General features: G+C 53.0%; 1 protein-coding gene across 1 annotated transcript in view; it reads left to right on the forward strand.

The window, feature by feature from the left end:
- Positions 1–4456: 4456 nt before the first annotated feature.
- Positions 4457–27267, forward strand: part of MN1 (MN1 proto-oncogene, transcriptional regulator) — a 54149-nt gene continuing 31338 nt past the window's right edge. The window contains exon 1 of the mRNA XM_003905360.4: positions 4457–9443. Coding sequence (XP_003905409.1) covers positions 5666–9443 — 3778 coding nt within the window. The 5' untranslated portion in view covers positions 4457–5665. The remainder of the gene's footprint in view (positions 9444–27267) is intronic.

The following is a 27267-nucleotide window of genomic DNA, read 5'->3' on the forward strand; positions in this document are numbered from 1 at the left end:
GTTTCTCATGTTTGTGTGGGTGAGGGAGACACTGAGAATAACATGAATCATAATTTTGATCATATTTGTTAATAATCACAGTGGTAATAAAGGTTGCTAACACTTCTTGGCACTTACCATGTCCCCTGCACTGTGCTAAGTGTTTTATCTGAACTATCACATTCAGGTAGGGCAGGCAGTGGTTAAGAGCCAGGCTTCAGCGTCAGGGAGATTCGAATCTCAGCTCTGCCACTGCTCAACTTTGGGAAAGTCCCTTGACTGGTGTGAGCCTCTATCTCCTCATCTGTAGAATGGGTTCTGAGTCCCCACCTCATGGGGTTGCTGTGAGGATGACCACGGGTATAACGCACAAAGCACCAAGCCTGACACAGAAGGAGACTTCCATGTCCTGAAGCCAGTGGGCAGCCTCGTCCACTATGGGGAGGGGTGTGTGTGTGTGTGTGTGCTGACATCCCTACACTATGGAGGTGTATGCATGTGTGTGTGTGTGAGTGTGTGTGTGCTGACATCCACACGCTATGGAGGGGTGTGTGTGTGTGAGTGCATGGATGCTGACATCCACACACTATGGAGGTGTATGTGTGTGTGAATGTGTTGACATCTACACACTATGGAGGGGTGTGTGTGTGTGTGAGTACATGGATGCTGACATCCACACACTATGGAGGAGTGTGTGTGTGTGTGTGCTGACATAGCCACATGCGATGGTGGTGTATATGTGTGTGTGTGCTGACATCCACACACTATGGAGGGGGGTGTGTGTGTGTGAGTACATGGATGCCGATATTGCTTTGTGTGTGTGTGCAAGTGCGCGTATTTGTTGACATAGCCACACACGATGGAGGTAAGTGTGTACATGTGTGTGTGCTGGTGTTGGGGGCCTATGGGGCAGGCACAAGGCTGTGTGTCTCCTGGGTGAAGGGCATTTGGTGTGGGTTGCTTTGTGTTTCTATAGAGTGAGAGTTCGCTGGTGGGGCTGCAGGCTGGGGGTCCTGGACTAGCTGAGCTGTGCCAGGCTGTCCACATCAGTGGCCAGTATTCGGGGCAGCTCCCTGGGGGCCATCCCAGACAGTTCCCCACTTGTCGCCAGCTTAAAACATCCCTGTCCAGCTCCGGGGCCCCATCCAGCTGTGTCTCCTCCTTCCCTTGCCCAGGGAGCCTCCTCTGGTCGTTGCCAGCACACTCAGCGACCCGGGAGGGGGATCTGGAGAGGGAGGAGGATGGAGAAAGCCTGGTGGGTGGAGGGCCCTGAGGCTCCTGCTGCTCCCCGCTCTGCGCCTGCGGGGACTTTGAATTCGTCTGAGCGCTAGGGGGCAATGTGTCTGTTCCAAAGAAACACTGCGGGACCTTGCGGGCGAAAGCACACACAGGCACACGCAGGGGAGCCCACACTGTGGAGGCGCACACGCCGGCGCATACATGGGCACAGATGGGCACAGGCTGTGAGGCACACGCCCTCACACTCACAGAAAAAACAGTTACACTAGAGCAGAGATACAGGCATATAAGGGGTGAGGCAGCTGCACACGCACAGGTACAAACGCAGTGGCTCACACACACAGAAAAGGGGGGTTGGAGGACAGACAATGCACATGCACCAAGACACCCACAGATCCATGCACGCACGCCCACACAGGCATGGACAGAAACACACACAGATGCCCTGCCACCTGCACACAAGCCAAGGCACAACATGCAGATGTGCGCCACACACCCGCACAACATTTGCTGTGTTAAAGAAAGGTGGCCCAGACACACATCCTGAACAGAAACTCCACCAGGCCCAAACACTCCCTTCTTTCAGCCACTCACACACCTTGTAGAGCTAACTCTTGGAAACAGCCCCAGAAAAATACTCCCACACCCCGCGCTCTCTGGAGCACACGGAATTATTCCACAGGAAACCTGCCCAGGTGTGCTGGAGACCCCCGCCCAGGCCCGTGTAAAGTCATGCCTCAGCTCTGCACAGGCCCCTATCCAGGTCTCCCCAGACGACGGGCCTGTGAGCCATTCTTCCCACCCTCCTGGCCCACCCCCAGGCTCCAGACAGGTCCCCACTTTTCCCTGTTTCCTCCAGACACAAAATCACAGGCGGCTCATAGGTGCCTCAGGAGACACCTATAGTCGAGAGCAGACTGAGTATGTGACCCAGTGTCTTGGACTATGCCCAGGCCTTTGCCCATGTGGGGCCTCTTCCTCACAACCAGATTTTCCTATTGCCTCCCCCTTTTTGTCCAGGAGGTTCAAGATCCCTGCTGCTCTGTCTGGGGAACCCCAGAGCCCCAGGGTCCTAAGCCCCGGGAGGAGGGTGTCACTGGAGGCCTACCCAAGCCTTTATTTCTTTGTGCCTAAATCAGCAAAGCCTCAGTCTTTTCTCTGCCTCTCACTTCCCTGTCACTTTGCTAAGTAATAATTTCCATGTCCAATTCCATTTCTTTTCTAGTTCTGAAACCTCTAAGCTATCAGCAAGAGGATAGTTCACATGAAAACTAATTACACAAAATCAATATTTAATCACAGACCAACAACCTGATCCTGCAGAAAAATCCTTTAAAAACTCCACCGCCCTGTACAAATACTTCTTCCCCTGCTTATTTATGGACCCCATTTTTGATGGGGGTAATTTTCATTTTTAATTTCAAAAAAGAAAAAAATATATATACGTCTGTAAACTTCCGCAACAGGAAGGCCCCGAGAAAGGTCTTGGATCTGAGCTTGCTCTGGCTGGGTTTTAAAGTTGTTGGTTTTTCTTGTTTGTTTATTTTTAATTAAAATTTTTTTTGGGCGGGGGGCAATTTCTTAGGAATTCCGCCACTAGCGCAAAGTTGAACCCATATCCCCCCACCCCCGGCACGTCGGTTCTGGGGTGGTTCTGGCATACCTTGCACTGCCTTCCTAGCCGCAACTCCGGGGAGCAATGAATCTGCGCGTACGACATGGTAACTTTTTAACTCCTGCCCGCGACGGTGGAGTGCTTAATCTAAGGTTTTTAAATAAAAAGGGCTCAGGGGTTGGTTTTATTATAACGTTTATTTCATTTCAGATTTCATGCGCAATTTAGCAAACGCTAGACAGACTCGGGCGATAAACACTTTCTTTTGTGGGGGGAAAAGGCATTTTTATACACCATGCTTAATTTTATTTAGATTTAATAGCGATATCAGGGGCACTTCAAAGAAAGTTCTTTTTTCGCCCTTCTCCTAAGAATGCGAATCTGCTAGCAAAATCGCCTGGTGCTATTTTATGGCAAGGAAAATTAAAGGCCTTCTCCCCTCTCCTTCCCCACACACACTTTAGGGAGGAACACACACACGCATGCACACACACACACGCACGCACGCACGCGCGCGCACACGCACACAGGCGCACAGAATAAACACCTCCTCTATCCTCCATCACCTCTAACTTCCAACTTCTAATTGCAAGATAGATTTCAGCCTCGGTGGGGATCGGGAAGATCTAAACATTTTAACTAAGATTATTAGGATAAATATTTCATAAAGAGCAGGGCAGATATTAAATTACTCCTATTGATTTTAGTATCACAGTCCAATTCCATTCCTCGGCCTCTTCAGTTTAATTGATCTCTTAAGGAGGCCAACCTCGCACCCGCAATGGGCCTGGGCCTTGGACCGGGTGGCCCAGGGCAAGGTGTGCGGGCCGGCGGGTGCGCCCTCTTCGTGCGTGTCTTCTGGGGTTCCCAGCCGCCTCGCAAGTCGCTCCGGTTACTGGGCTCAACCGATGTGCTCCCCCATAAAGTGGCTGAGTGACTGTGACTCCTTGGAGCCCACGCCGGCGGGTGAGAACCGGGAACCCCAGGCAGTGGGGAAGGGGAACAATTGTGAGCGTCCTAGTGACGGAGGAGTGAGCAAGCGCCTAGGTCTCTCGAGGATAACCCTAACTTCGAGGTTCCCCGTCTGCTTTACCCTCCAAGAAAATCCCAGGGCCGGCTAACTTGGGCGCCGCTAGCGGAGAACGGAGTGTTCACCCCGGAGCCGAAGCGCAGTAGACACTTGGCGACTTTCCGTGGCGAGTCCAGGGTCTTTGCCTGGCGACCTCATTGTCTGAGCGCCCCGTACCGCTCACCGCCCACCTCCCCGCCCCCTGCCCACCCGGTGGGTCTCGCTCCAGTTGGGGGTGGGGAGTTGGGAACTGTGTGAATGGGAAGGGGGTGAACAAAGCCAAGCTCCCGCCATTCTCCTCCTCCTGCACCCTCTCCAGCCCGATGCGCCCGGAGGCCAGGGCGCGCCCCCAGCGCACTGACGCCGGACCCCGAAGCGAGGCGGGCGCGGGGGACCCCAGAGCTGGGGTAATGCGGGTTCGTGGCGGGGGCCTCGGCAGCCAGGACCCCGGACCACCTTAAGAGCGAGCCCCGCCCCGGGCCCGGAGCTTGGGCGGCGCTGATTGGTGCAAATGTAATGGCTGAAATTGATTGCTGAAATGCAAAACTTGTTGCTGCTTTTCCCGGCGCTGGGCGAGAGGCAGACACAGAGAGGGGAGCCGAGACCCTCGGAACGCCCCACGCAGAGCCCCCCCCGCTAGTCGGGAGAGGGCTGCGCAGACCCCCCAGAGCTGCCCCCGCGCCCCCCTCCCCCCATTCCAGGCTCTGAGAGCGCAGCGGGAACGCCTCAGCTTGCTCGCCCGGCGTGGCCCCCCGACCCGCGTACGCCCCCCTCCCTCAGGTCCGAGAGGGACTCGCGAAGCACCTCAGCGCGGAGGCAGGGAACCGGAGCCTTGGAGCGACCCAACCCCTCGTCTCGCTGCCCTCCCGCGCCTGCAACGGTGCGCTGAGACTCCAGCGAACTCAGACACCCAACGGCGGAGGACAGAAGCGGCAGGCGGCGGACGTGGCCGCGAAGCTGCGCGCTGGACGCAGCGCACCCGCTGCCGAGCAGAGGAGCCGCGCCTTTCCCCCGACCCTCCGCTCCAACCCCCGGCGCCTGCCGCCTCCCAGCCCCTCTGCGTCCTCGGCTCGGGGGCCAGCACCCGCGATGCCGAGCGGAGCCTCCAGTCCTCTGACCCGCTGAAGAAGCAGCAGCGGCTCGCCCGGAGCCTACAGGGATTGTGCGAGCGGATCGTGCTCGGTGGAGGCTCGGGCTGCGGGGCGCGGGGACTCCGGGGGGCGGGGGGAGGGACCGCTCTGTCGGTGCCCGGCGCTAGCCGCGGCTTTGAAGGGTCTCCCTCCCCTGCCCTTAGCAGCTCTGCCACGGACTCCGGGAGGCTGCGGGCGGCGTCCTGGGGGCTCCCCAACAGACCCAATCGGACTTGAGAAGGTGATCGCTCTGCTCTCCCAACCCCCTTCCCTCCCTATTCCCCCCACTTAACTTTTTGTCTCCGTTCATCCGCGGCTTCGTCCCCTCCCCGCAGACCCACCCGCGGCTGTGACAACCGCCCGGGGCATGGGCCCCCCAACACGGCTCCTAGAGGCCCCGCGGCCTCGCAAGATGTGAGAGGCCCTCCCCGGGCAGAATCGGAGCTTCGGGAGAGGAGCTGATACCCGCCCCCCGTCCCTCACATCAGGCGGGGTGGAGGTGCGCCCTGAGCCCCCGCGGTGCTGAGCGTCCCGGAGCGCCCAATCCTGGGCTGGAACGAGTAGCTGGCCCGAGGCGCGCCGCGGAGAGCAGGCTGTCATGCCCTATTGATCTCCCTCTGCCCCCCGCCAAGTATGTTTGGGCTGGACCAATTCGAGCCCCAGATCAACAGCAGGAACGCTGGCCAGGGCGAGAGGAACTTTAACGAGACCGGACTGAGCATGAACACCCACTTTAAGGCCCCGACTTTCCACACTGGGGGGCCCCCTGGCCCTGTGGATCCTGCCATGAGCGCGCTGGGCGAGCCCCCGATCTTGGGTATGAACATGGAGCCCTACGGCTTCCACACGCGCGGCCACTCGGAGTTGCACGCAGGGGGGCTGCAGGCGCAGCCTGTGCACGGCTTCTTTGGCGGCCAGCAGCCTCACCACGGCCACCCGGGAAGTCACCATCCCCACCAGCATCACCCCCACTTTGGGGGCAACTTCGGTGGCCCGGACCCAGGGGCCTCGTGCCTGCACGGGGGTCGCCTGCTCGGCTACGGCGGCGCAGCCGGAGGCCTGGGCAGCCAGCCGCCCTTCGCCGAGGGTTATGAGCACATGGCGGAGAGCCAGGGGCCTGAGAGCTTCGGCCCGCAGCGACCGGGGAACCTCCCGGACTTCCACAGTTCGGGTGCCTCCGGCCACGCCGTGCCGGCCCCATGCCTGCCGCTGGACCAGAGCCCTAACCGAGCCGCCTCCTTCCACGGCCTGCCCTCCTCCAGCAGCTCCGATTCCCACACTCTGGAGCCCCGGAGGGTGACGAACCAAGGAGCCGTCGACTCGCTGGAATACAATTACCCGGGCGAGGGGCCCTCGGGACATTTTGACATGTTTTCGCCCTCTGACTCCGAAGGGCAGCTGCCTCATTATGCAGCTGGTCGCCAGGTTCCCGGGGGCGCTTTCCCGGGCGCCTCGGCCATGCCCAGGGCTGCGGGCATGGTGGGCTTGTCCAAAATGCACGCCCAGCCACCGCAGCAGCAGCCGCAGCAGCAGCAGCAGCAGCAACCCCAGCAGCAGCAGCAGCAGCAGCATGGTGTGTTCTTTGAGAGGTTCGGTGGGGCCAGAAAGATGCCTGTGGGTCTGGAGCCCTCAGTGGGCTCCAGGCACCCGTTAATGCAGCCTCCCCAGCAGGCCCCGCCACCCCCTCAGCAGCAGCCCCCGCAGCAACCGCCACAGCAGCAGCCGCCGCCGCCACCCGGGCTTCTAGTCCGACAAAATTCGTGCCCGCCTGCGCTCCCTCGGCCCCAGCAGGGCGAGGCGGGCACGCCCAGCGGCGGCCTGCAGGACGGAGGCCCCATGCTGCCCAGCCAGCACGCGCAATTCGAGTATCCCATCCACCGGCTGGAGAACCGGAGCATGCACCCTTATTCCGAGCCTGTTTTCAGCATGCAGCATCCTCCTCCGCAGCAGGCACCCAACCAGCGGCTGCAGCATTTCGACGCGCCCCCCTACATGAACGTGGCCAAGAGGCCGCGCTTCGACTTCCCGGGCAGCGCGGGAGTGGACCGCTGCGCTTCGTGGAACGGCAGCATGCACAACGGCGCTCTGGATAACCACCTCTCCCCCTCCGCCTACCCAGGCCTACCCGGCGAGTTCACACCGCCTGTGCCCGACAGCTTCCCTTCGGGGCCGCCCCTGCAGCATCCGGCCCCGGACCACCAGTCCCTGCAGCAGCAGCAGCAGCAACAGCAGCAACAGCAGCAGCAGCAGCAACAGCAACAGCAACAGCAGCAGCAGCAGCAGCGCCAAAACGCGGCCCTCATGATTAAGCAGATGGCGTCGCGGAATCAGCAGCAGCGGCTGCGCCAGCCCAACCTGGCTCAGCTAGGCCACCCCGGGGACGTGAGCCAGGGCGGCCTGGTGCATGGCGGCCCGGTGGGCGGTTTGGCTCAGCCGAACTTTGAGCGCGAAGGCGGCAGCACGGGCGCCGGGCGTCTGGGCACCTTCGAGCAGCAGGCACCGCACTTGGCGCAAGAAAGCGCGTGGTTCTCAGGTCCGCACCCGCCGCCCGGAGACCTGCTGCCCCGTAGGATGGGCGGCTCGGGCCTGCCCGCTGACTGTGGCCCGCACGACCCCAGCCTGGCGCCCCCTCCTCCGCCCGGTGGCTCGGGGGTGCTGTTCCGGGGCCCTCTGCAGGACCCGATGAGGATGCCCGGAGAGGGCCACGTGCCCGCGCTGCCCTCACCGGGCCTGCAGTTCGGGGGCAGTCTGGGCGGCCTGGGTCAGCTGCAGTCGCCCGGGGCGGGCGTGGGGCTCCCCGGCGCTGCTTCCGAGCGCCGGCCCCCTCCGCCGGACTTCGCTACGTCTGCGCTTGGGGGCCAGCCGGGCTTTCCGTTTGGTGCAGCAAGCCGGCAGGCCACGCCGCACAGTGGTCCAGGCGTGAACTCACCCCCCAGCGCGGGAGGGGGCGGTGGCAGCTCCGGTGGCGGCGGTGGCGGGGGTGCCTACCCGCCGCAGCCTGATTTCCAGCCCAGCCAGCGCACCTCGGCCAGTAAACTGGGCGCGCTCTCGCTGGGCTCCTTCAACAAGCCCAGCTCCAAGGACAACCTGTTCGGCCAGAGCTGCCTGGCTGCGCTCTCCACCGCTTGCCAGAACATGATCGCCAGCCTCGGGGCCCCCAACCTCAACGTGACCTTCAACAAGAAGAACCCGCCCGAGGGCAAGAGGAAACTGAGCCAGAACGAGACCGACGGCGCGGCAGTGGCCGGCAACCCGGGCTCGGATTACTTCCCAGGAGGGACTGCTCCTGGGGCCCCAGGAACCGGAGGCCCATCCGGGACCAGTAGCAGCGGCTCCAAAGCCTCGGGGCCACCCAACCCTCCAGCCCAGGGGGACGGCACCAGCCTCTCCCCCAACTACACCCTGGAATCCACGTCGGGGAATGACGGCAAGCCGGTCCCCGGGGGCGGCGGCCGGGGACGGGGTCGCAGAAAAAGGGACAGTGGTCACGTGAGCCCTGGCACCTTCTTTGACAAGTACTCGGCGGCTCCGGACAGCGGGGGCGCACCTGGGGTGAGCCCAGGGCAGCAGCAAGCGTCAGGTGCAGCCGTCGGGGGAAGCTCCGCAGGCGAGACGCGCGGGGCACCGACGCCCCACGAAAAGGCGCTCACGTCGCCATCCTGGGGGAAGGGGGCTGAGTTGCTCCTGGGGGATCAGCCAGACCTCATTGGGTCCCTGGACGGTGGGGCCAAATCGGACAGTAGTTCGCCGCACGTGGGTGAGTTCGCCTCGGACGAGGTGAGCACGAGCTACGCCAATGAGGACGAGGTGTCGTCCAGTTCTGACAACCCCCAGGCACTAGTTAAAGCGAGCAGGAGTCCCCTGGTGACCGGCTCGCCCAAACTCCCTCCCCGTGTAGGCGCCGGGGAACACGGACCGAAGGCGCCCCCGCCCGCCCTCGGCCTGGGCATCATGTCTAACTCTACCTCGACCCCTGACAGCTACGGCGGCGGTGGGGGCCCGGGCCATCCGGGCACGCCGGGCCTGGAGCAGGTCCGCACCCCGACGAGCAGCAGTGGCGCCCCACCACCCGACGAGATCCACCCCCTGGAGATCCTTCAGGCGCAGATTCAGCTACAGAGGCAGCAGTTCAGCATCTCCGAGGACCAGCCTCTGGGGCTGAAGGGTGGCAAGAAGGGTGAGTGCGCCGTCGGGGCCTCAGGGGCGCAGAATGGCGACAGCGAGCTGGGCAGCTGCTGCTCCGAGGCAGTCAAGAGCGCCATGAGCACCATCGACCTGGACTCGCTGATGGCAGAGCACAGCGCTGCCTGGTACATGCCCGCTGACAAGGCCCTGGTGGACAGCGCGGACGACGACAAGACGTTGGCGCCCTGGGAGAAGGCCAAACCCCAGAACCCCAACAGCAAAGAAGGTATATGCGCACCCATTTTCCTCTCACTTCCCGGGTGACCCGCCCCATCCCCAGGGCAGGCCTTAGCCTTTGCGCCTTGGGGTCCTTTGAGGTTTGGAGGGCACAGACCCTCCTAATCCCCAACTAGGAGCTGGTTATCCCACCTTTGCTTACACCAAGGGCTGTGAGGACAGACCACCCCCCCACTGCCCCCAAGCCCCCCACATGCTGCCAGGTAGATTCTAGTGCCACAGGGTGGTAAAAACTTAGATGGCAGCCCTTTGGGAATCTTGTAGAGTACACCGCACAGCCTCCCCCACACCCCCAGTTTTAGCTGAGTTGCCCCTTCCCTTTCACACTAAGACCCTTCCCCACCCTCAACATTTAGGCAGGTTCCACTTTTTAGCAGCTGTGTGCTGCCTTCCCTGGCAGGACACCTGGGAAGTTGTGTTAACGCCTCCCACCTTTTCCTAGTTAGTCAGCCTCTAGCTCTAGTTCTTTTAGGTGCCAGCATCTTTAGAAAAAAAGTTACCAGCCCTGGTGTCAGCAGCATCACTCAGAGGCAACGCCTAATTTGACATTTGTTCCTAATGAATAGCTATTTTGTCTCTTCTTAACTATCAGAGTTTCATTGAAAAACTGGAGACCTGTGGGGGTTGAGGAGGCAGGGAACCTTTTCAGGGTGCACCGCCTTGACATTTGGTGGGTTTGGGGAGGGGGAATGCTGGGGTGGAGTCGGCCTGGCAGAGACCAGACCACTCAGTCAGGACATCATTTGTGTATGGAGATATGGATATATATTCTTAAGACACAAAGGATCCGTGTTTGTCAATATCTCGCTTGGCTTTGGTGACAGATGTCCTGTCCCAGCTTTCGTTTGCATTCTAAACACCCCCTTCCCACCAGGCCTGGAGGCCTTTAAGGTGGGAGGGGTGGGGTTAGTAAATGGGCTGCCTTTCCAGTTAAAGTAATAACAGTTCTCTTTAACCTAAGGATGACTGGGTTGCCGTAGATATTTATTTTATCTGAAAGGAGCTTTAAAATGTATATATATAAAAGGTGTGTATATATATAGGTGTCTATATAGGTATGTGTGTCTATATAGGTATGTGTGTCTATATATGTATCTATATATATCGAATGGCTTCTTAAAATCAGATAACATCATTTTTTTCTTTCTACCTCTTTCTTTTAAACTATAGTTGAATTCCCTTGGTTTCCCTAGACAGACTATCGCCATGGAACCAGTGGCTGACATTTTAACCTTGATTTTAAAAATGTACCCCCTCTCAATGCGATTCTTGCCCTCTTTTACAGTTCTTTCCTCCTCTGCCTTCGTTTCCCTCATCCTCCCTATATCCTGCCATATCTTGACCCTGGATTTAAGGTGAGGGTAGGTTTTAGGAGAATGGCACGGGGGGCTGGGGGAGGTAAGAGGAGAGGAGGCGGGAGTGGGCTGGGAGTTGGGTGGTTCAAACTTGGGGCTTTCAAGGCGCCCATCCCGGGTAGCTTTCCCGCTTAGGTTTTCTAATTCATGAATGCGGCCTCTCTGCTTTTTCTCTTTGTTCCGCGGTTACTGCCCAGCCCAGGACGCCCGGGACGCACTCTCTCATTTGAAGCCGGGTGTTTAGCATGCACAGCAGACGCTGCGGCCAGCATCAGCATTCTCCAGGCTTCTCCCAGGCAAGGCCATAAATTGGTTAGTTTGGGACCCTCAGCTTCTTCTCCCTTTTTTTCCCCCTTTTTAAAATCGAGTTGGACACAGCATCCTGCTTGCTCCCCCCACCCCTTTATTTTCTTGTACACAACATCTCGATCTGGCCCGATCGATCGATAGCTGGTTAGCACAAATCTCAGCCCCTGTCACTTCTACCTGGCCTGGCCTGGCCGCCCCTCCCCCTTCCCCTTCTCATCCTTCACCCACCCCTAGTAATTAAGAACATATTAGCCAAAATGAGGTGAGAAAAGTTAAAACAAGGAACAAAACCCTGATTTAAAGAATTAATTTAAAGAAAAACAGTAGCACTTCATCTTCAAGTCTTTTAAAGGGCCTTCATAGACTAGGTGGACAGGTATAGGGTCATTTTAATGAGATTTTTAGAAAATGTCTCTCCCCATCCCCTTTCCAACCCTTCCTTTAGAGATGAAGATGCAGGCTGTGAATGAAGAAATGTCAACCAAAGAAATGTTTTGTTTGTGTCATCATCACAGTCAGATGAATGAAAATATTTTTTAGAAACAGATGCTAGTCACTTAAGGGTTGATTTCCCCTGTAAGCTAAAGGAAGCCCTCCCCTGCACGCGGGACGACAGGGACTTCCATCAGGGACCAGCAGGGCTGGCTGCCTTATAAGCACCAGCAGGGACACCCACTTGACCTCCTTTGTTTTCTACTCTGTGGTATGGGAAGGACAGTTTCCTCGATAAAGCAGCGAATTGAGGTCACTGGAAGCTTCTGTAGCCTTGGGGTTGCTAGTTAAGGCTTTCTAAGGTATCTGCATCTGAATCCCGCTCCCTCACTGGTAGTAAATAAGGATGATTAAACTTTTCATTATGATAGCACCCTGTAGTTCCATCTGCACATGTTGTATAAATAGGTACACAGAGGTTTCTACAGGCCCCTGAGTCCCCTGGCGGAAAATCAGAGTGAAGTGTGCCACTTCAAAATAGAGACAGGAAAAAAAAACCATAGCAAAATGTTCTGCTTTTCCTTTAAAAACATGCTCATGGTCCCATTAGCCTTGAGCAGTGGTGTCCAGTGGTTTTGAATAGACCTTCTCTAGGTACCAGCCCCACCATTTTTTTTTTTCTAACCCCCTTGCAGGCAAAGCCCATTTTTGTAATGATATTTTATTTTGTCACCCCGTAAAACATGCCAGTACTAATGTGATTAAATATTAACACCGTTTCTGAAATTCTTCGCTCCAATGACAAAATACTAGTCGGTATTTAACAAAATGATCCGTGCTCGGATTGGAGGGAACGAATCAGTCTTCAGAACTGCACAAGGCGTGCAGCCACTGGGACGTGCCCAGATTGTCTTATGGGCTTGAGATGTCCTTTGGAGGGGAGGGAACTTGACTGGCAAGTTGTCGTTCTCTCAGAGTCTAGGCCAACATCACATGGGATGATGATTTTTTAAACCAGGAAATCTAGCTAGTCTTTCCAAATCATGCTTCTCTTGACTTCTAATCAACCCACCCAACAACTTTTATATAATGCAACTTCACCTCTGATCATGAGGCTCTATTTGTACAAAGTTGTGGTGGGGGAAGGGTGAGATTGTGAAAAGGAAAAAAAAAAAAAAAAACAAACCAACAAACCCAGCCTGAGTTTGGGCCTTTTCAAACATCAATTAAATTGGTGAGAATTACATGAATTTAAAAAGAGTTTGCAAAATCATCCGCCTGTCTTTGTAATAGGTGTGTGGCTATGGAAGAATTTCAACACAGAGAAGGAAAGATAATGATAGATTATAGATAACGTATATGAAGTTGGAAAAAGTACGTGTTCTCCCCTCCTGCCCCTTACAATTTTCAAAAGTTGAATTAACTGTATTCTGTAATACATTTATCCTTGCCAAACCGCCTCTCCCCTGGTAGCTCTATCTTGAAACTCAGGGCAGTCTTGAAGTACTCTTTCACATACATTGAAATGGGAGCAGTCTCGATACACACTCTGCAAGCAATCCTGCTCTTTTTGGAAGTATGATATTTTTACAGTGATGCCAGAGAAATTTTTGGAATTTCATGCTTCTCTCAGTGTTGCAGTCAGAACACAGTAACAGCACTGAGCAATCCTAGGCAGACATGATTTGAACATGGAATTTCTTTAGACATGGGGCAGACTTGGGGTGGGGGGGGGCAGGGAGTTCCTAGCCTCAGAGCAAAGCGCTGTTTTCCTGAGAGAATTTTTAAGGCTCATTCGAACTTGTCTGGGGAAGGCAAAGAGCTTTGCAATCCTGTTTCCCTGTGAAATTACCCAGCACGAGTTGCATGCCTTCATGTGACTTTTGCGCCTCCGGAAGATGTAACCCAAAACTTCGCAGGTGTTAATAAGGGATAATGTAAACAGATAGGGCCCCCTTTGTGCAGCTGACGTTTGGGCCTGCCTGCTCCCTGGATATCCCAGGACATCAAACTACTGTTCTTTGGTGCTTGTTTAATATTTCATGGCTGTAATAAACCTGTCTACTTTGCCCGCCTCCCGACATAAAACCCCAACCTAACACACATCTGCAATCATACATTTCTACTAAATATTAATAAAGGACAAGGATGTTTTAAGGGGCTGAAGGCTGGCAGTGTTGAACTTGTCATGGTTTTCTACCACTGGGTTTTTCTGGCTGTTTTGATTTTAAATAGCCATTGCTTTCTAATATGCAAAATATATTTATGTATTCATATATATATATGCAATTTTTGCAGATTGAAGGGCTTTCCTCAAGTAGTATAGCTTTCTTTAATATATATTCACCTATATTTCTTGTGAGGCCCCTTCAGACCGGAAATAAGGAACTGTTGAAATGTTCTTCTAGTTTATTGAGGTTTCTAGGAAAGGAGTGAGAGTTAGTTAATCTAATTTCTCTTTCTAGCAATGAAATTCTATGATTCCTGATATGATTTTGTTTGCCTGACAGAGGTATTTAAATTTCCACAAAGAATCTTAATAGGTTTTGGAAATGCGGCTACTCTTGCCAAGAAGTTACTTGATACCTTGTGCCGATATAAAATATACATTTTTAATAAATAGTCCGGCAGGACCAGGTGAAATCAGAGGAGGAAAATTCTTCCTACTGTGGAAGGGCCAACTTGAGTGGGTCACTGGGATTTCACGGGATCTCCTAAACTCACTCTATGCTGGAAAATGTAGCACAATCACTTGTGACCCGTTTCTCTCCACTTGAATGACAATGACGTCGGATTGTGTTCTTGGCCCAGGGAGTGATCAGCTTTGCCGAAAGCATTTAGGAGAGATAAATACTCTTGGTAAGGAATACCGTATTTACCTCTGTTTGGCTATTTTTAGAGATTAAAAGGCTGTAGCTTTATATAATAGGATCAAATGTCTGGGGAGTGTGTGGGAGCAAGCAGGCCTCCCAAGCGCACCGCAACGTAAAAACACCAAATCCTCTCATGCCAGAGGGGTCCTCTGTTTGTCGGAGGGGGTGGGGGGCTGCAACCAGTGGGTTCACCTTCTGTCCTTTTCTCACTGCCCACTGCTTGTTCCACCCAGTTCTTTGGTCTGGAGGGGCTGGGATCGCCCAACCTCATCATTTTGACTCAAGTCAGGATTTTGACTTGCCGACGATGTGTTTGTTTTAGGATGGTGTCTATATTTAGGCGCGTCTTGGGTGGACAGATTTGAGTGTGGGATTTGATCGCTCTTGGTGGAGATGTTGATGTATACATGAGTGCGTGATTGAGAAGAGGGACATTTGGAGGAAATTTTTCAAGCCTCCTCGCCTTCTCACACATACTGGAGCCAAATGAAGTGGTCTGGGGACCAGCTCGAAAGAGAACAGCTGAGGTGGGTGGAAGCTCTGGGTCTGTATCTCAGGGGAGCAAAGCAGGGCCCCATGCAGTTCAGCATGGGAAGAAGCCCCCCTCTCTCCCCCTCGTCCCATCCCAGCATCCGCATATATACATATGCATGGACGAGTGTATTTCCATCCAATCTGGAGTCACTCCTCCAGTTTACCCTTAATCTGCTTTCTGAAGGCGAGCAGGGAAAGGAGCTCACCCTTCAGTCTCAATGGCCTTAGCTGACAGGTTCTGATTCTGCAAAGGACTGAATGAGCGTGAGTCCTAAAAATAGAGGGAGGATTTTGAAGATCCTAATTACGAAATCTCAGCCTCCCGGGCCTCCTGGGCTGTGGGTGACTTTGATCTGGAGTATTTCAGTAGCAGACGCACGTCGCCCCTCGCTGGGTTTTGTGCGTGAGCGTGCGTGGAGGTGTCTCTCTGGCTGAGTTCAGCTAACACCAGTTTCCTGCCAGGAGAGGAATCTTTGAATCAGTGCCCCCTCCCCTTCTTTACTCCCCCCCGCATCTACCCCTACCAGTTGTGGGAAGCGAACGCTGCTTCTCATTTATGGAAATTCCTAGCCTTTATTGTAATCTTTTTGTACCAACGACGTGGCAGAGACGTCGCTGGGCTTTCAAATTAGTCATGGTCCTGCCTGCAGGGACCCTCTGTGTCCTGATGCAGAACAGCTCAGCCACAGCCCCCAGCTCAGAGCCACCCAGGGCCCGGAGAAACTGTGAACAGGACCCAAAGGGAGAGATGGTTCTGGGATCCTGGCACATTGTGCCCAATGGGCCACCCCACACGAAGGTGGCCCTGGTCATTTCCTGCCACCTTCCGATGACAGGACAGCACACAGACTCACCTGGGTGATCAGCTGCTTTGCAGAGCGTGGGTGAGATGATACCCTGCAAGTGTGCGCTTCAGGGGGCAAAACCTCCAAACTTATTTTGTGACCAGGATGGAGAAGCAGAGTTAAATTTCATTTACTTGCGCGGGGAGGGATTTTTGAAAGGCATCATGTTCTCAGGATGTAATTATTACAGGATGCTGAGACCTGCTTTGTGTGCCGGCCTGCATTTTAATCAGCAGCCTCCGAGGTTTTGAGCAGCCAGTGAAGTGTCTCCTCCCAACACGGTGTTTGCCCCTGGCACGGAGGGGAGAAACGGCCACGGGTTTCTCCCAGTCTTGAAATCCAAGGGGTGGAAGCTGGATTCCCGATAGCTTCCAGTTTGGACCTGACAAGACCATATTAGACTGGCACCCTGGGTACCACCTGAGTCAGGACTTGTCATAGCCACAGCATCCCAAATTGTCATTCTGTCTCGGCTGAGAAAGCTGGTGCGATTTCATAATCACCGCTTCCTTGTGAAGCCGGAGCAGAGAGAACTTTATAGTGATTGCATGCGTATCTTTTCACAATGTACGCATCATCATAGGGATCCAAATACCCTTTAAACATAAGGCAATTGAATCTAGCAGTTTGGAGGTCTTAGAGCATTCGTAATAACATGCTGACTCTCTGTGAATGTCCCAGAAGGAATATCTTCCATGGAATGGACTTATCCAAAAAGGGAGAAAAAATTCCCCAATAAACATTCCCATATAAACTCACATTGTTGAGGGAAATTGTGTTTCCGTGTTCTCATCTTGAAAGCTCCGAGTCCAGCGAACTCACCTTGCCCTACTTCCCTGGCGTTTATAGGATCAGCTATGTGACCAGAAGCTTCCATCTTATTCCCATTTTTGATCTCTCTGTGGAAAATCTTGGACTCCCCCAAAATGTTTGCTCCTAGGATTCTGCTCCTTCCGTCTACCTCTGGTTTCTTGGGCTGCAGTCTGACTTACCTGTGCCGGTATTTGGTTTGGGAGATGCAAGGTGTGTTGGGAAATAGTTTAGGGAAACAGGGAGACCCTTTGGCGAGGGCATATTTGGGACCCATTGCTATGGAAGATCTTTGGAAAGTTGCGGACTTCAAAGATACCCACAAGAGAACCAGGTCTTGTTTTTATCCTGGGTGTCTCAAAAACAATCTCCATAGTTACTCAGAAGTCTATGGCCATGGTCATGTCTTTGGAGGAAATGTGGACTAACTTTGGTGCTGAGGCAAGAGACTCTTGCGGCTTTGTTTTTCCTGCTCGCTCTTCGAGCAGCCTGACTCATGAGAACTAAGTGGCCCGTCGATGCATTCAACTGTGAGGATTGAAAAGTACTTTTTTTCTTCTCAGTGCTGAGAAGAATTTAAAGAGTTTTGGGCATGATGGTTTTGTTTGATCTCAACACTTGGGACAAAAATTTCCCTGGAGTGACATCGTCTTGCGGGGGGCGGTCTTTCTGATGCCACTCGTTTTGCATGGTATGACTGGGAGAAATCTCTCTGCGTCAAAGTTGAGGGCCCCAGTGTGCCTGGTCTGGTTTTCTTGGTTGTATTTGGGAACTCCAGGAACGTGAGATGATAGTTAATAAGTGAACCCCTCCACACATGCGCGCGTGTGTGTGCGCGCGCTCGCGCGCGCACACACACACACAGAGCTTCTTGCTCATCCAGTCATTCAGGGCAGGGTGAGGTGTCAAAAAGAAAAAAAAAGATATGACCCTTTTCAGTTACTGTGAAGCAGTGTTTTCAGACGCCCTTGGATCTTGGAACACAAGCATTGTTGAGTGATTGGCAGCGACCACCAGGAGTAAAATACTTCTGAGGGACCATCATGATCAGAGAAGAGGTGGGGAAGTCGGCAGAAAACCTAGCCTGCTTTGAAATTCCCAAAGCTCAGTCTTCCAGAGAAAGCAGGGGTTGGTTGAGAATTTGCTGAGAAGTTAGTGGGTTCTTCCTGGTCCTTGTGTGCTATTTGAAAGCGTCCTTTTAAATTTTAGGGCCCCGATCCTAATGTGGACACTCTAGGTCCTCATTTCCAAATAAATCAGAAGGCAGAGAGAGAAGCACCTCCAATGAGGAAGGGTAGATGGAAATTGGGGTGTAGTGTATTTTCTCAGGATAGGGGCATGGCGGAGGGACGGATGGGGCAGTGAGAAATGCAACGACATGAGTTGAAGTGTCGTTTACTGACTCGTGGGGTTCGCGAGTGGAAAATAATTTATAAATGTGGAAGTCATTTATAACAACATCACCTGGGCTAGGCTGAGGGTATATGAATTACTTGGCAGCTGGTGTCGGTCATCACAAAGGACAGAAGGTTCTTGCCCAAGTTTTCCCTCTGGGGCCCGGGACTCCCACATCGCTGCACATGTATGGGGGAAGTAGATCCAGAGGACCCAGCCTGAGACTGGATGACTGCATTGTGGGTCTGTTAGCAGCAGTCAGGACCCGTTTCTGTTGAGTTAGTGGCCGAGGCAGGCTCAAAGGGGATGAAGACCCAGATGGGCCCTGGGTAGGTCAAGACCCAGACGTGCCTGTGGCCAATGCCTGCAGAGGAGCTGGTCCCTTGAGGCCCAGATCTTTCCATAAAAGAGGGATGATGGGGGTGGGAAAAGGGAGTGACCTTTCCCCTGGTGATCCTGTAAGGTGGCCACTAAGACTTCCCTCCTAGCAAGACCCTTCAGGGATGATCTTGGCTTTCACAGACCTTGTAGGCAGGTCCCAATGCCTTGAAATGCAAGCGTGCCCCGTGATGCCCTCCCACACAATGTATATATTTGTCATTTTTCTGAATGGTAGGCAAAAAGGGGACCAAAGTAAGTGACAAATCCAGCAAGAGGAAGATTTCCCTGACTTGAGACAAGCTAAGTGTGAAAAGAAGCTGGAGAAATTAAGAGTCTCCTCTTTCCTCCCTTCCAGGAGACCCCAGGTCCAGCCTTCAGAAGCCCTTAATGCTTTTGCAGCGAGAACTAATTGGCTGAAAACAAATTGGCCATTTTCATCCCCTGCAATGTAACTTTTGGCCGTTGTTTAGTATTTGAAGGAAGGGAGGCTGCGGATCAAAATTTGGCTTTTTAGAACAGGAGCAATTTCACGATCCTTATGCCATGACTATTTCTCTAAATTGTCTGGGCAGAAAGCTTTGAATGCCTTTTGCCAGGCTTTGCTTGTGTGCACACACGCACGTGCACGCGCACACATACCACATAGGCCTGAGAAGTCTTAATAAGAAATGAAAAAATAATTTTTCCCCCAAGAAGAAGCTCATACAAAGTTTTGGCCTCGTTCAGTTTGAAGTAGACGTGTATTGATCTCCGTGCGGTCAATTTTTGCCGAATTTGTAATCCTGTTAGGCCTCCGGGAAAGGCATGATTAATTTACTTGTACATTTCACTATTTTGGGTCAGTTTAGTTAATAAGCATTTATTTTGTGCTCAGCGCCTGTGAAGCATTTTGCTGGGATTAGGGGTGTGTGTGTCTGTGTGTCTGTGTGTGTGTGTGTGTGTGTGTTTGTGCACGCATGCGCACACGCATTAATAGGGCCCCATTGCCTGGCATAGAATAATGGTCACCAGTAGGCTAGGTTCCCATCACCTCCCCAGGACAGGAAGAGGAGACGAGTGGCACCTTTTACCATCACTCGTCCAGGAGGAGGGAGAAAAAGCCCAGTCGTTGAGCAAATACAGCCTCCCAGAGCCTTGGAGACAGTCAAAGAACACGGGCTTCCTTCTGGTGCCTTGGTTCTCGGACCTTGAGAGTTTCCGAGCATTAATTCTTAATTGCCTGGGAGTTGAACACTCGTGTGGGCCAGGTCTCTGCACATGAGTGGACAGTTGGGAATATTCAACCTCTTTGCAGCACCTTTTATGCCGCTTCCTTCACACATGGTAGTGGTGGTGGTAGGAGGATGTGTGTGTGTGTTTAACTTTTAAGAAATGCATCGTTTGACTTCCAGAGAAGGAAGAAAAAGTATGCATAAATCTCGAAAGCTGAGAAAAGGAAAAACAAAGCAAAACAGCCCTCAGCTTTGGCCTTTCCTAACACCGAGTCTCTAAAGGGGAGCATGTGTCATTTTGATGGTGCGAGCACTTCATCCCCGCTTCTTTGGGGGGCCCCCTCTTCCTTTCTGGGCTCCCCACAGCCTTCCTGTCTCTCTGCCTTCAGATGATGGGCTAAAATTCCACTCAAAAAACAACCATCAAAATGCCAGGGTTCGGCCAGAACAGTTTTTGAGAAATGGTGTCCTCGGCATCCCCCACCATTTGCTTAATTCCAAACTCATCTCGACGGTTCCCACCAAGGCCTTGCCTTTGCAGAGTGAGGGCCGGACGGAGTCTTTTCGGCGCTGAGCCAGTCTGCAATGAACTGAAGGCGCTGAGGAAACAGGCATTTGGAGAGATGAGGATACAATTTCTTTTTTTATGTGGGCCCGTTAAAGTCTAATGGACATTGGTGTCTGGCCTTAAATTTGGAGAGGGTCTTTATCTAACCCTTAAAACCAGAGTCGTTTCCGGTAATTACGACACCCCAGGCAAGACCACTAACTCTTCCAGAGGCTTGTCTGGATGGCTGTGGTGGGCCTGGGAGGGGCCGTGGGGGGCACACCTGTTACCTGTACCAGCTATAATTATGACATTTCTAGACTCCTGGTTTTAAAGGAATAATTTATGGGCTAGGTAACGCCGGAAGAGAGCAGCCAGAGGCGTTCTGGCTCATGGCAGCGAAATTGCAAGAACCCCCACGCTCGGTGCCCATCACGGCCCCTGCATTTCCTTAATGAACTAATTTAGTTCCCCAACATTTGGTATTAAGTAAGTAGTTATTTTGGGAACCTAAGAGAGAAAGAGCTGGAAGACTTTAAAAAAAACTTTTTGGAAAAAAGAAAAAGTATTGCATTTTGAAGTTTGAGACGTCTTGGCGTCCAGGCGTAAGATGTGGGGGAGGACTCCTTTGGTGCGACGTGGCCGGACGTGGCGAAGCGGCCAGCCCCATCCCTGCCTGTGTTTTTGCTTCTCGACAAGAGGGGGTTTTTCCGTTGTCAGGAACGGCGGAGGCCACAGCACCCAGACTCCGAGCAGTTTGTTTGGAAGTATTGTTTAGATTATTCTCGCTTTTCAAATTGAGAGAAACTTGGTTTAATGGGAAAATAGCAGTATTACTATCTTGGTGTGTTTGCTTTAGTGTTTAAAAATAGTTTGTTTTCATATCCCAAATTTCATCTTTTCCTTGTTTGCTTGTTTGATGGAAACCCGTGTGCGTGTGCGTGTGTGTGTGTGTGTGTATGTGTGTGACGGATGCCAGCACACACATCTATATAGATGCAGGCGGTCAAATAGTTGCAATCGTCCAACCAAAAAACGATTGCAATTTTACATCTGGCTAAAGGGACTCAGACCATTTGTTTTTAACTTAAACCATCTTGTCCTTTCCTCCCGCATCAGCACACTACTCCCCAACTCCCCCCTACCCACAACCCAGAAATATTTATTTCTTCCTTAAAAAAAGGAATGCCGGCCTGTTTGCTAAGGTCCCTGTTGGAATAGATTTTCAGAGGTTATGTATTAAATGTGTTTGAGGGCGATTTCAGCCCTCAGCCTGGTTGTCCCAGTACTAATGGTAGCAGGGCCTATTACAGAGAGGCAAAGAATATTGTAAATGGCTTATGCAGAAAAACCATTTAGATAAAAATGCAATTTTCCCCTCTGCATAGAGTGCTAAGAATTAATAGCACATTCTTTCTAAATGGGTATTTTTATATTATATTTTCCCCCTAATGAAATTCTTTTCCCAAACAAGAGCATGTTTCATTTTAAACTTTAGAGTAAAATTGATCTGTTTTTAAGCCTGCAAAAACTGGTGTCCTAGTTCTCAGCAGGCCCCTACCTTCCCTCCTCTGCGTCCGAGCTTTTTGACATTAGATTATGTCGCGGAGGGTAATGGCGGTTGTATTTTTTGACAGTCCATTCACATTAAGGCCGAAATAGAGAGAAAGGCTGGGCTTGCCCACATTTTGGGTGGATTTGGGGGTGTTTGGTGGTTTCAACAAACAGAGAAACTGGTCCTGAAATCTGAGCTGTGTGCGCTCAGCCCTGGCCTGGCCTGGGAGGGGGCTCAGTTCCCTGCTCCTGGGGAATGCCTGTGATCCCCTAGGTGCCTCCCCTGCTCCTGGCTTCTGTATGACTGCTGGGTAGATCCAGGGGCCCCAGTCCTGCTCCCCTTTATGTGACTTTTGGGAAAGGGGCTGCTTCCAGCTCCCGAGTACCCTCTGAGGGGCAGTTCTCAGGGGCCGGCTTTCTGCCAAGGCCTCTGTGGCCATTTTGGGAGGAATGGAAATTCAGAACTTCTTAGAAGGCTGACTTCAGGCAGACCAGCAGGAGCCTGCGGCGGCATCATCGTGGAAAGTCTTTGATAGCTTGTTGCACTGGCCGCCACGGGCCAGTGTCTGCTGACCCAGTTTTCCTTGCCTGGGTGTGTGTACGTGGAGATATTCGCTTAGGTGTCCAGACTTGACAGTGGTAGACCCTGTAACAGTGTAGTAACTGAACATCTAAAACACATGCTTGTGGTTTTTCATTATCAATATGGCACTAACGTGAAACTTTAGGTACAATTCTAGAATGGGAGACACCTTCTCCTGTTTTTTTGTACCGCTTCCCTACAACATTTTCCAGTTGAGATAATGAACGCCCAGAGAGGGCAGGCAACTTGGCCAAGGTCACACAGCACAGGCGCAGATCCAGGAAAGGACTATAGTTGACCCTTGGCCTTGGCCTTCCCTTCCTGCCCCTCAACGCCCTCACCTGAGAGCTAGGATTTGATTTTATCTGGGTAAGCCTTGTGCAGACCAGAGCTGGGTCTTCTTAAACTGGAGGTTTCTAAGCCTGTTTAAAAAGCACCACGACAGGGCCAGGCACAGTGTCTCACGCGTGTAATCCCAGCACTTTGGGAAGGTGAGGCAAGTGGATCACCTGAGGTCAGGAGTTCAAGACCAGCTTGGCCAACATGATGGAACCCCGTCTCTACTAAAAATACAAAAATGAGTGGGGTGTGGTAGGTGCCTGTAATCCCAGCTGCTCAGGAGGCTGAGGCAGGAGAATTGCTTAAACACGGGAGGTGGAGGTTGCAGTGAGCCAAGATTGCACCATTGCAGTCCAGCCTGGGTGACAGAGCAAGACTCAGTCTCAAGGAAAAAAAAAAAAAAAAGGCACCACGATGTCCATCCTGTGGTTGGTGACAACAGCCCTTGTTCCCTTCCTCTTGTGGAGGTGGACATCGTGCGGGAGAGAATTCTTGACCTTGGGGAAGCTGCAGTAGCATCATAGCCTGTCAGATGGTTGCTGTGGGCTTCAGTCCTGGCGTTTTGATTCTTCTGAGCTGGGCGACCTCGGACAAGCCACTTCACTGCTCCCAGCTTTCTTTCCTCATAGATGAAATTGAAAAAAGGAAAAAAAATAGTGTGTACCTCACATAAATATTGTGAGGACCAAATAAGATGTTTTAGCTAGCATTATAATTATATGACCAAGGGCACAGGCTTTGAAGCCAGACTACCTGGGTTCAAACCCCAGCAATTCCAGTTCCTAGCTGTGTGTCCTTGGGCAGGTTACTTAATCTTTCTGTTCCTTCATTTCCTCATTGGTGAAAGAGAATAATAATAGTTCCTGCCTCATGGAACTAGAAGGATTCAGCGAGTCAATAAATATATGAGTTGATACTCAGAAGCCTGCTTAACACAGAGAAAGTACCATGCCAGCACCAGGTTTTACTGAGCACTGACTATATACCAGGTGGTTCATATGTAGGGCATCAGTGAACCTAGGAAGTGCGTGGTGGCATTGTCGCTATTGTTTGTCCCATCTTAGGGATGAGGAAGCGAAAGGCACAGATGGCTAGCAAGTGGTGCAGGCTGGAGGGGAAACAGTGCCAGGCTGTACTTCAGGCACTTAGCCCCGGGCCTGGCACTGGGGACTTGCTCAATAAATGTCACCATGTCATAGGGCGGGGCTAGGCTGGAACCCACTGCCCCTGCATCAGCAATTTCAGGCTTCACTATTAGGCCAGTGTGGGGCCAGGGAAGGGAGGGGAGGATTATATGTGCAGACCTTCTCCTTGTTCGGGGCAGTCAGACCCTGTGGTCTGGTCACAGCCTGCCACCATCAGGCACAGGTTCCTAGCAGCGGGATGGTAGCGCCAAGGTATTTTTTACCACCCGACAGCTCTCCCTGTGACCCTAAGGAACAGTTCCCTGATATGCATGAGTAATGGTAGACCTTCCTGTGGAGGGAATCCATGAGGTGAGCTGGTCCCCGGCTCCTGATTATTTTTGCCAGGAGCCCGAGTCAATCATAAACAGTCTGGGAGCCAGCAATAGAAAAATTAAACCCCTGCGTCTGGCACCTCAGGTGGGGCCTCCGAAACGTGTCAGGCTCGGGCTGAACAGAGATAGCAAGAGAGAGAGAGAGAGAGAAAGAGAGCTTGAGAGTGAATGAGCGTCCCTGCCCCCGGAGACAGTGGGAGGGTTTAGGAGGCAGACAAGCGCCTGGGTTCAAATCCTGGATCTGCCACTTGTGTGCTGTGTGACTCTGGGGAGGTGATTCACCTCTCTGAGCCTCAGTTTCCTCACCTGTTACATAGGTATAATTCTTGGGACCCTCTCAGAGGGTTGCTGTGGGGCCTGAGCATCTGGACAGGTTGGTGAGAGCATAGGCTCTGGAGTAAGCCGGAAGGTAGCTATTCTCTGTTCCCACGTCTTGGCCATATCCGGTTCCTCTCTGGGCCTCAGTGTCCCTGGCTACAAACTGGGAAGAGTAACACCCTTCCCGCAGGGTAGTGGGAATGCTCTTCACCCAAGGGCAGCGTTGCCCCCCAGGGCATACTTGGCAACGTCTAGAGACATCTTTGGTTGTCATGGTTGCAGGGAGGAAGAATGCTATGGGTCCCTGATGGGTGGAGGCCATGGATGCTGCTCAGTATCCTACAATGCACAGGACAGGCCTCACTACTCTCCTTTCTAGCCCCAAATGTCAATAGCGCCAAGACTGAGAAACTCTGAACCACAGTGAGTGATTGAGGTTACGTTCAAAATAATACTCAGGGCTGGGCATGGTAGCTCATGCTTGTAATCCCAGCATTTTGGGAGGCCAAGGCTCATGGATCACTTGAGCCCAGGAGTTCGAGACCAGCCTGGGCCACAGAGTGAAACCCCATCTCTACAAAAAATACAAAAAATTAGCTGGGCATGGTGGTACACACCTGTAGTCCCAGCTACCTGGGAGGCTGAGGTGGGAGGATCATCTGAGCCTGGGAGGTTGAGGCTGCCGTGAGTCGTGATCACGCCACTGCACTCCTGCCTGGGCGACAAAGTGAGACCTTGTCTCAAAGAAAAAAAATAATACTCAAACTTGCTAGACAGTATAGTCTATTTTCGAGAGTGTTGGCATATTTATTCATTCAACAAACACTCCCAAGCACTTAACCACATGGAGATGCTGTTCTAGGTGGTGGGATGCAGTGGGGAGCAAGACAGACAACGCCCTGCCCTCATGGAATTTACATTCTAGAAGAGGGGCCAGAATGACAGACAACAGAGAAGAACGCAGAGAATCAGAAGAGGGGATGTGTGTGAGAGTTCCTAGTCTGGGCCACCAGGAAGGTCTCGGTGAGGCAGTGATGGTGAAGCAGAACCCCCTGAGTGATGATGAGGAGCCAGCCACTAGCGTTCTGGTGATTCTACTTTTAAACATCTGGCTCTCTGGGGTAGGGGAGAGAAAAATAAATGCTCTGATGTGCAGCATCTGCTGATTCCCATGGTGTAAATACTCCCAATTTCAAGCCACCAAAGTGATGTCAGCCGTCAGCTGGATTGCAGAATTCCTGAATATTTAACAATGGGCTGCGGCACCCTGGAGCCAGCTGTGTCAAGCTCTGCAGGAAGTGGGTTGGGCAAGGGGAGAGTGAGGGCAGGTCCTGAGGCAGGACAGAGCGGGCCTATTTTAGGAACAATGCATTGCTGGTGAGAGGGGAGAGACAGTTCAGGCAGGCAGGGGCCCAACTGCTCAGGGCTTGTAGGCACGGTCAGATCAGCAGTTTAGATTCCACTCTAAAGCGTGGCCAGGAGCCAGGGGAGGGTGTGGAGCACAGACAGGCTGGGATCTGACAGCACGTAGTAGATGTGCAACTAACGGTGCTTCATCTGAGCCTAAGGTATCTGAGATAATGTCTGTTTCCCTTCCCTATGTTCTGGCCCTTTCTGAGACAGCAGAAACTTTTCTTCTGCTTTGGAAGCCCCGGGCCATAGGTTAGGGCAAGTTAGGCTGTCCCCTAGGACAGGGTGCTGGGGTCCTAAGGTAAAGGTTCAGCTTGCCACAGGTGGGAGGGCATGGGGCATGGGGCATGTCAGTGGCCCCCTGAGCTGGGCAGGCCACGATTTATGTCCTGGTCCAGGGGGACTCTGTTTCCTCCTTCCCCCAGGCATTGTTCTCCAGGCCTTCATAGGTCACTCCGACAGGAAGGCACAGGCCCAGCTGGGGCCAGCCCGAGGAGGCGTGGAGGCCCGGGCCCCTGGGTGACCCAGGCCTGGTGTTCACTTTCTGGAAGCTTTTCTTTTGCATTCCTCCCCAACTTCCTGAGTGGCAAAGGAATCCTAACAGGCTACAGTTATTAAACTCCCATCATGCCAAGCCCCATTTTACAGATGAGAAAACTGAGTCCAGAGAGGCCAGGTGACCTGCCCAGGGGTGCAGTGTGGATTCATATCCAGGCCTTTCTGGGCTTGTGCTCAGAACCACTTATGGGCACAGAGATGAGGAGCTGTATTTCCTACCAACAGGTGCTAAAGATAAAAACCAACTCTGGGTCTTGCCTCCTCACGGCTGTCACCAGGTCATGCCATTGGCTGTTTAGGTCTTCCCCATTTGTTCCCCACAGGTGACGGGACAGTGGTTAGAACCCCTAGCCTGGGTGCTGGGAGGTGATGTGATGTGATGGGGGCAAGGCTGTGCTGCCTCGCTGATCCTCAGTCTGCTGTCTATCCAGTGGCCCAATTCTGGCATCTCCTAGGACCCCAGTGAGGAGGAAGCGCCTGCCGGTGTAGCTGGTACCTGCTGAGTGCCAGGGAGCACACGAGCTTTGTTGCAGGAGTGCATCCTATGCTGGTCCCAGGCCTGGGGGGTGAGGGACCCATCCAGAGACAGCATTCATCATGGTCACCCCAGCACCTGCTGCCTTTGGCCCCTGAGGTGTAGGAGGGCTGATGGGGATTTCCTGCAGAGGGCCTGGGATGGGGCTGGTTCAGGGTCAGGCATCTTCACCCCTGTCTCTGAAGGGGTGGGCAGGGAAGGAAGGGAGCCAGCCCCACCCACCTCCTTTCTTCCTTCCCCACCCTCAAGAACACTGGTCTTAGTCAGCTTCGCTTCTCCTTTCGTAGGTTGCATTTGCCTGGGCC

This window comes from Papio anubis, chromosome 16 (genome assembly GCF_008728515.1).
Source record: "Papio anubis isolate 15944 chromosome 16, Panubis1.0, whole genome shotgun sequence".
Lineage (NCBI taxonomy): Eukaryota > Metazoa > Chordata > Mammalia > Primates > Cercopithecidae > Papio > Papio anubis.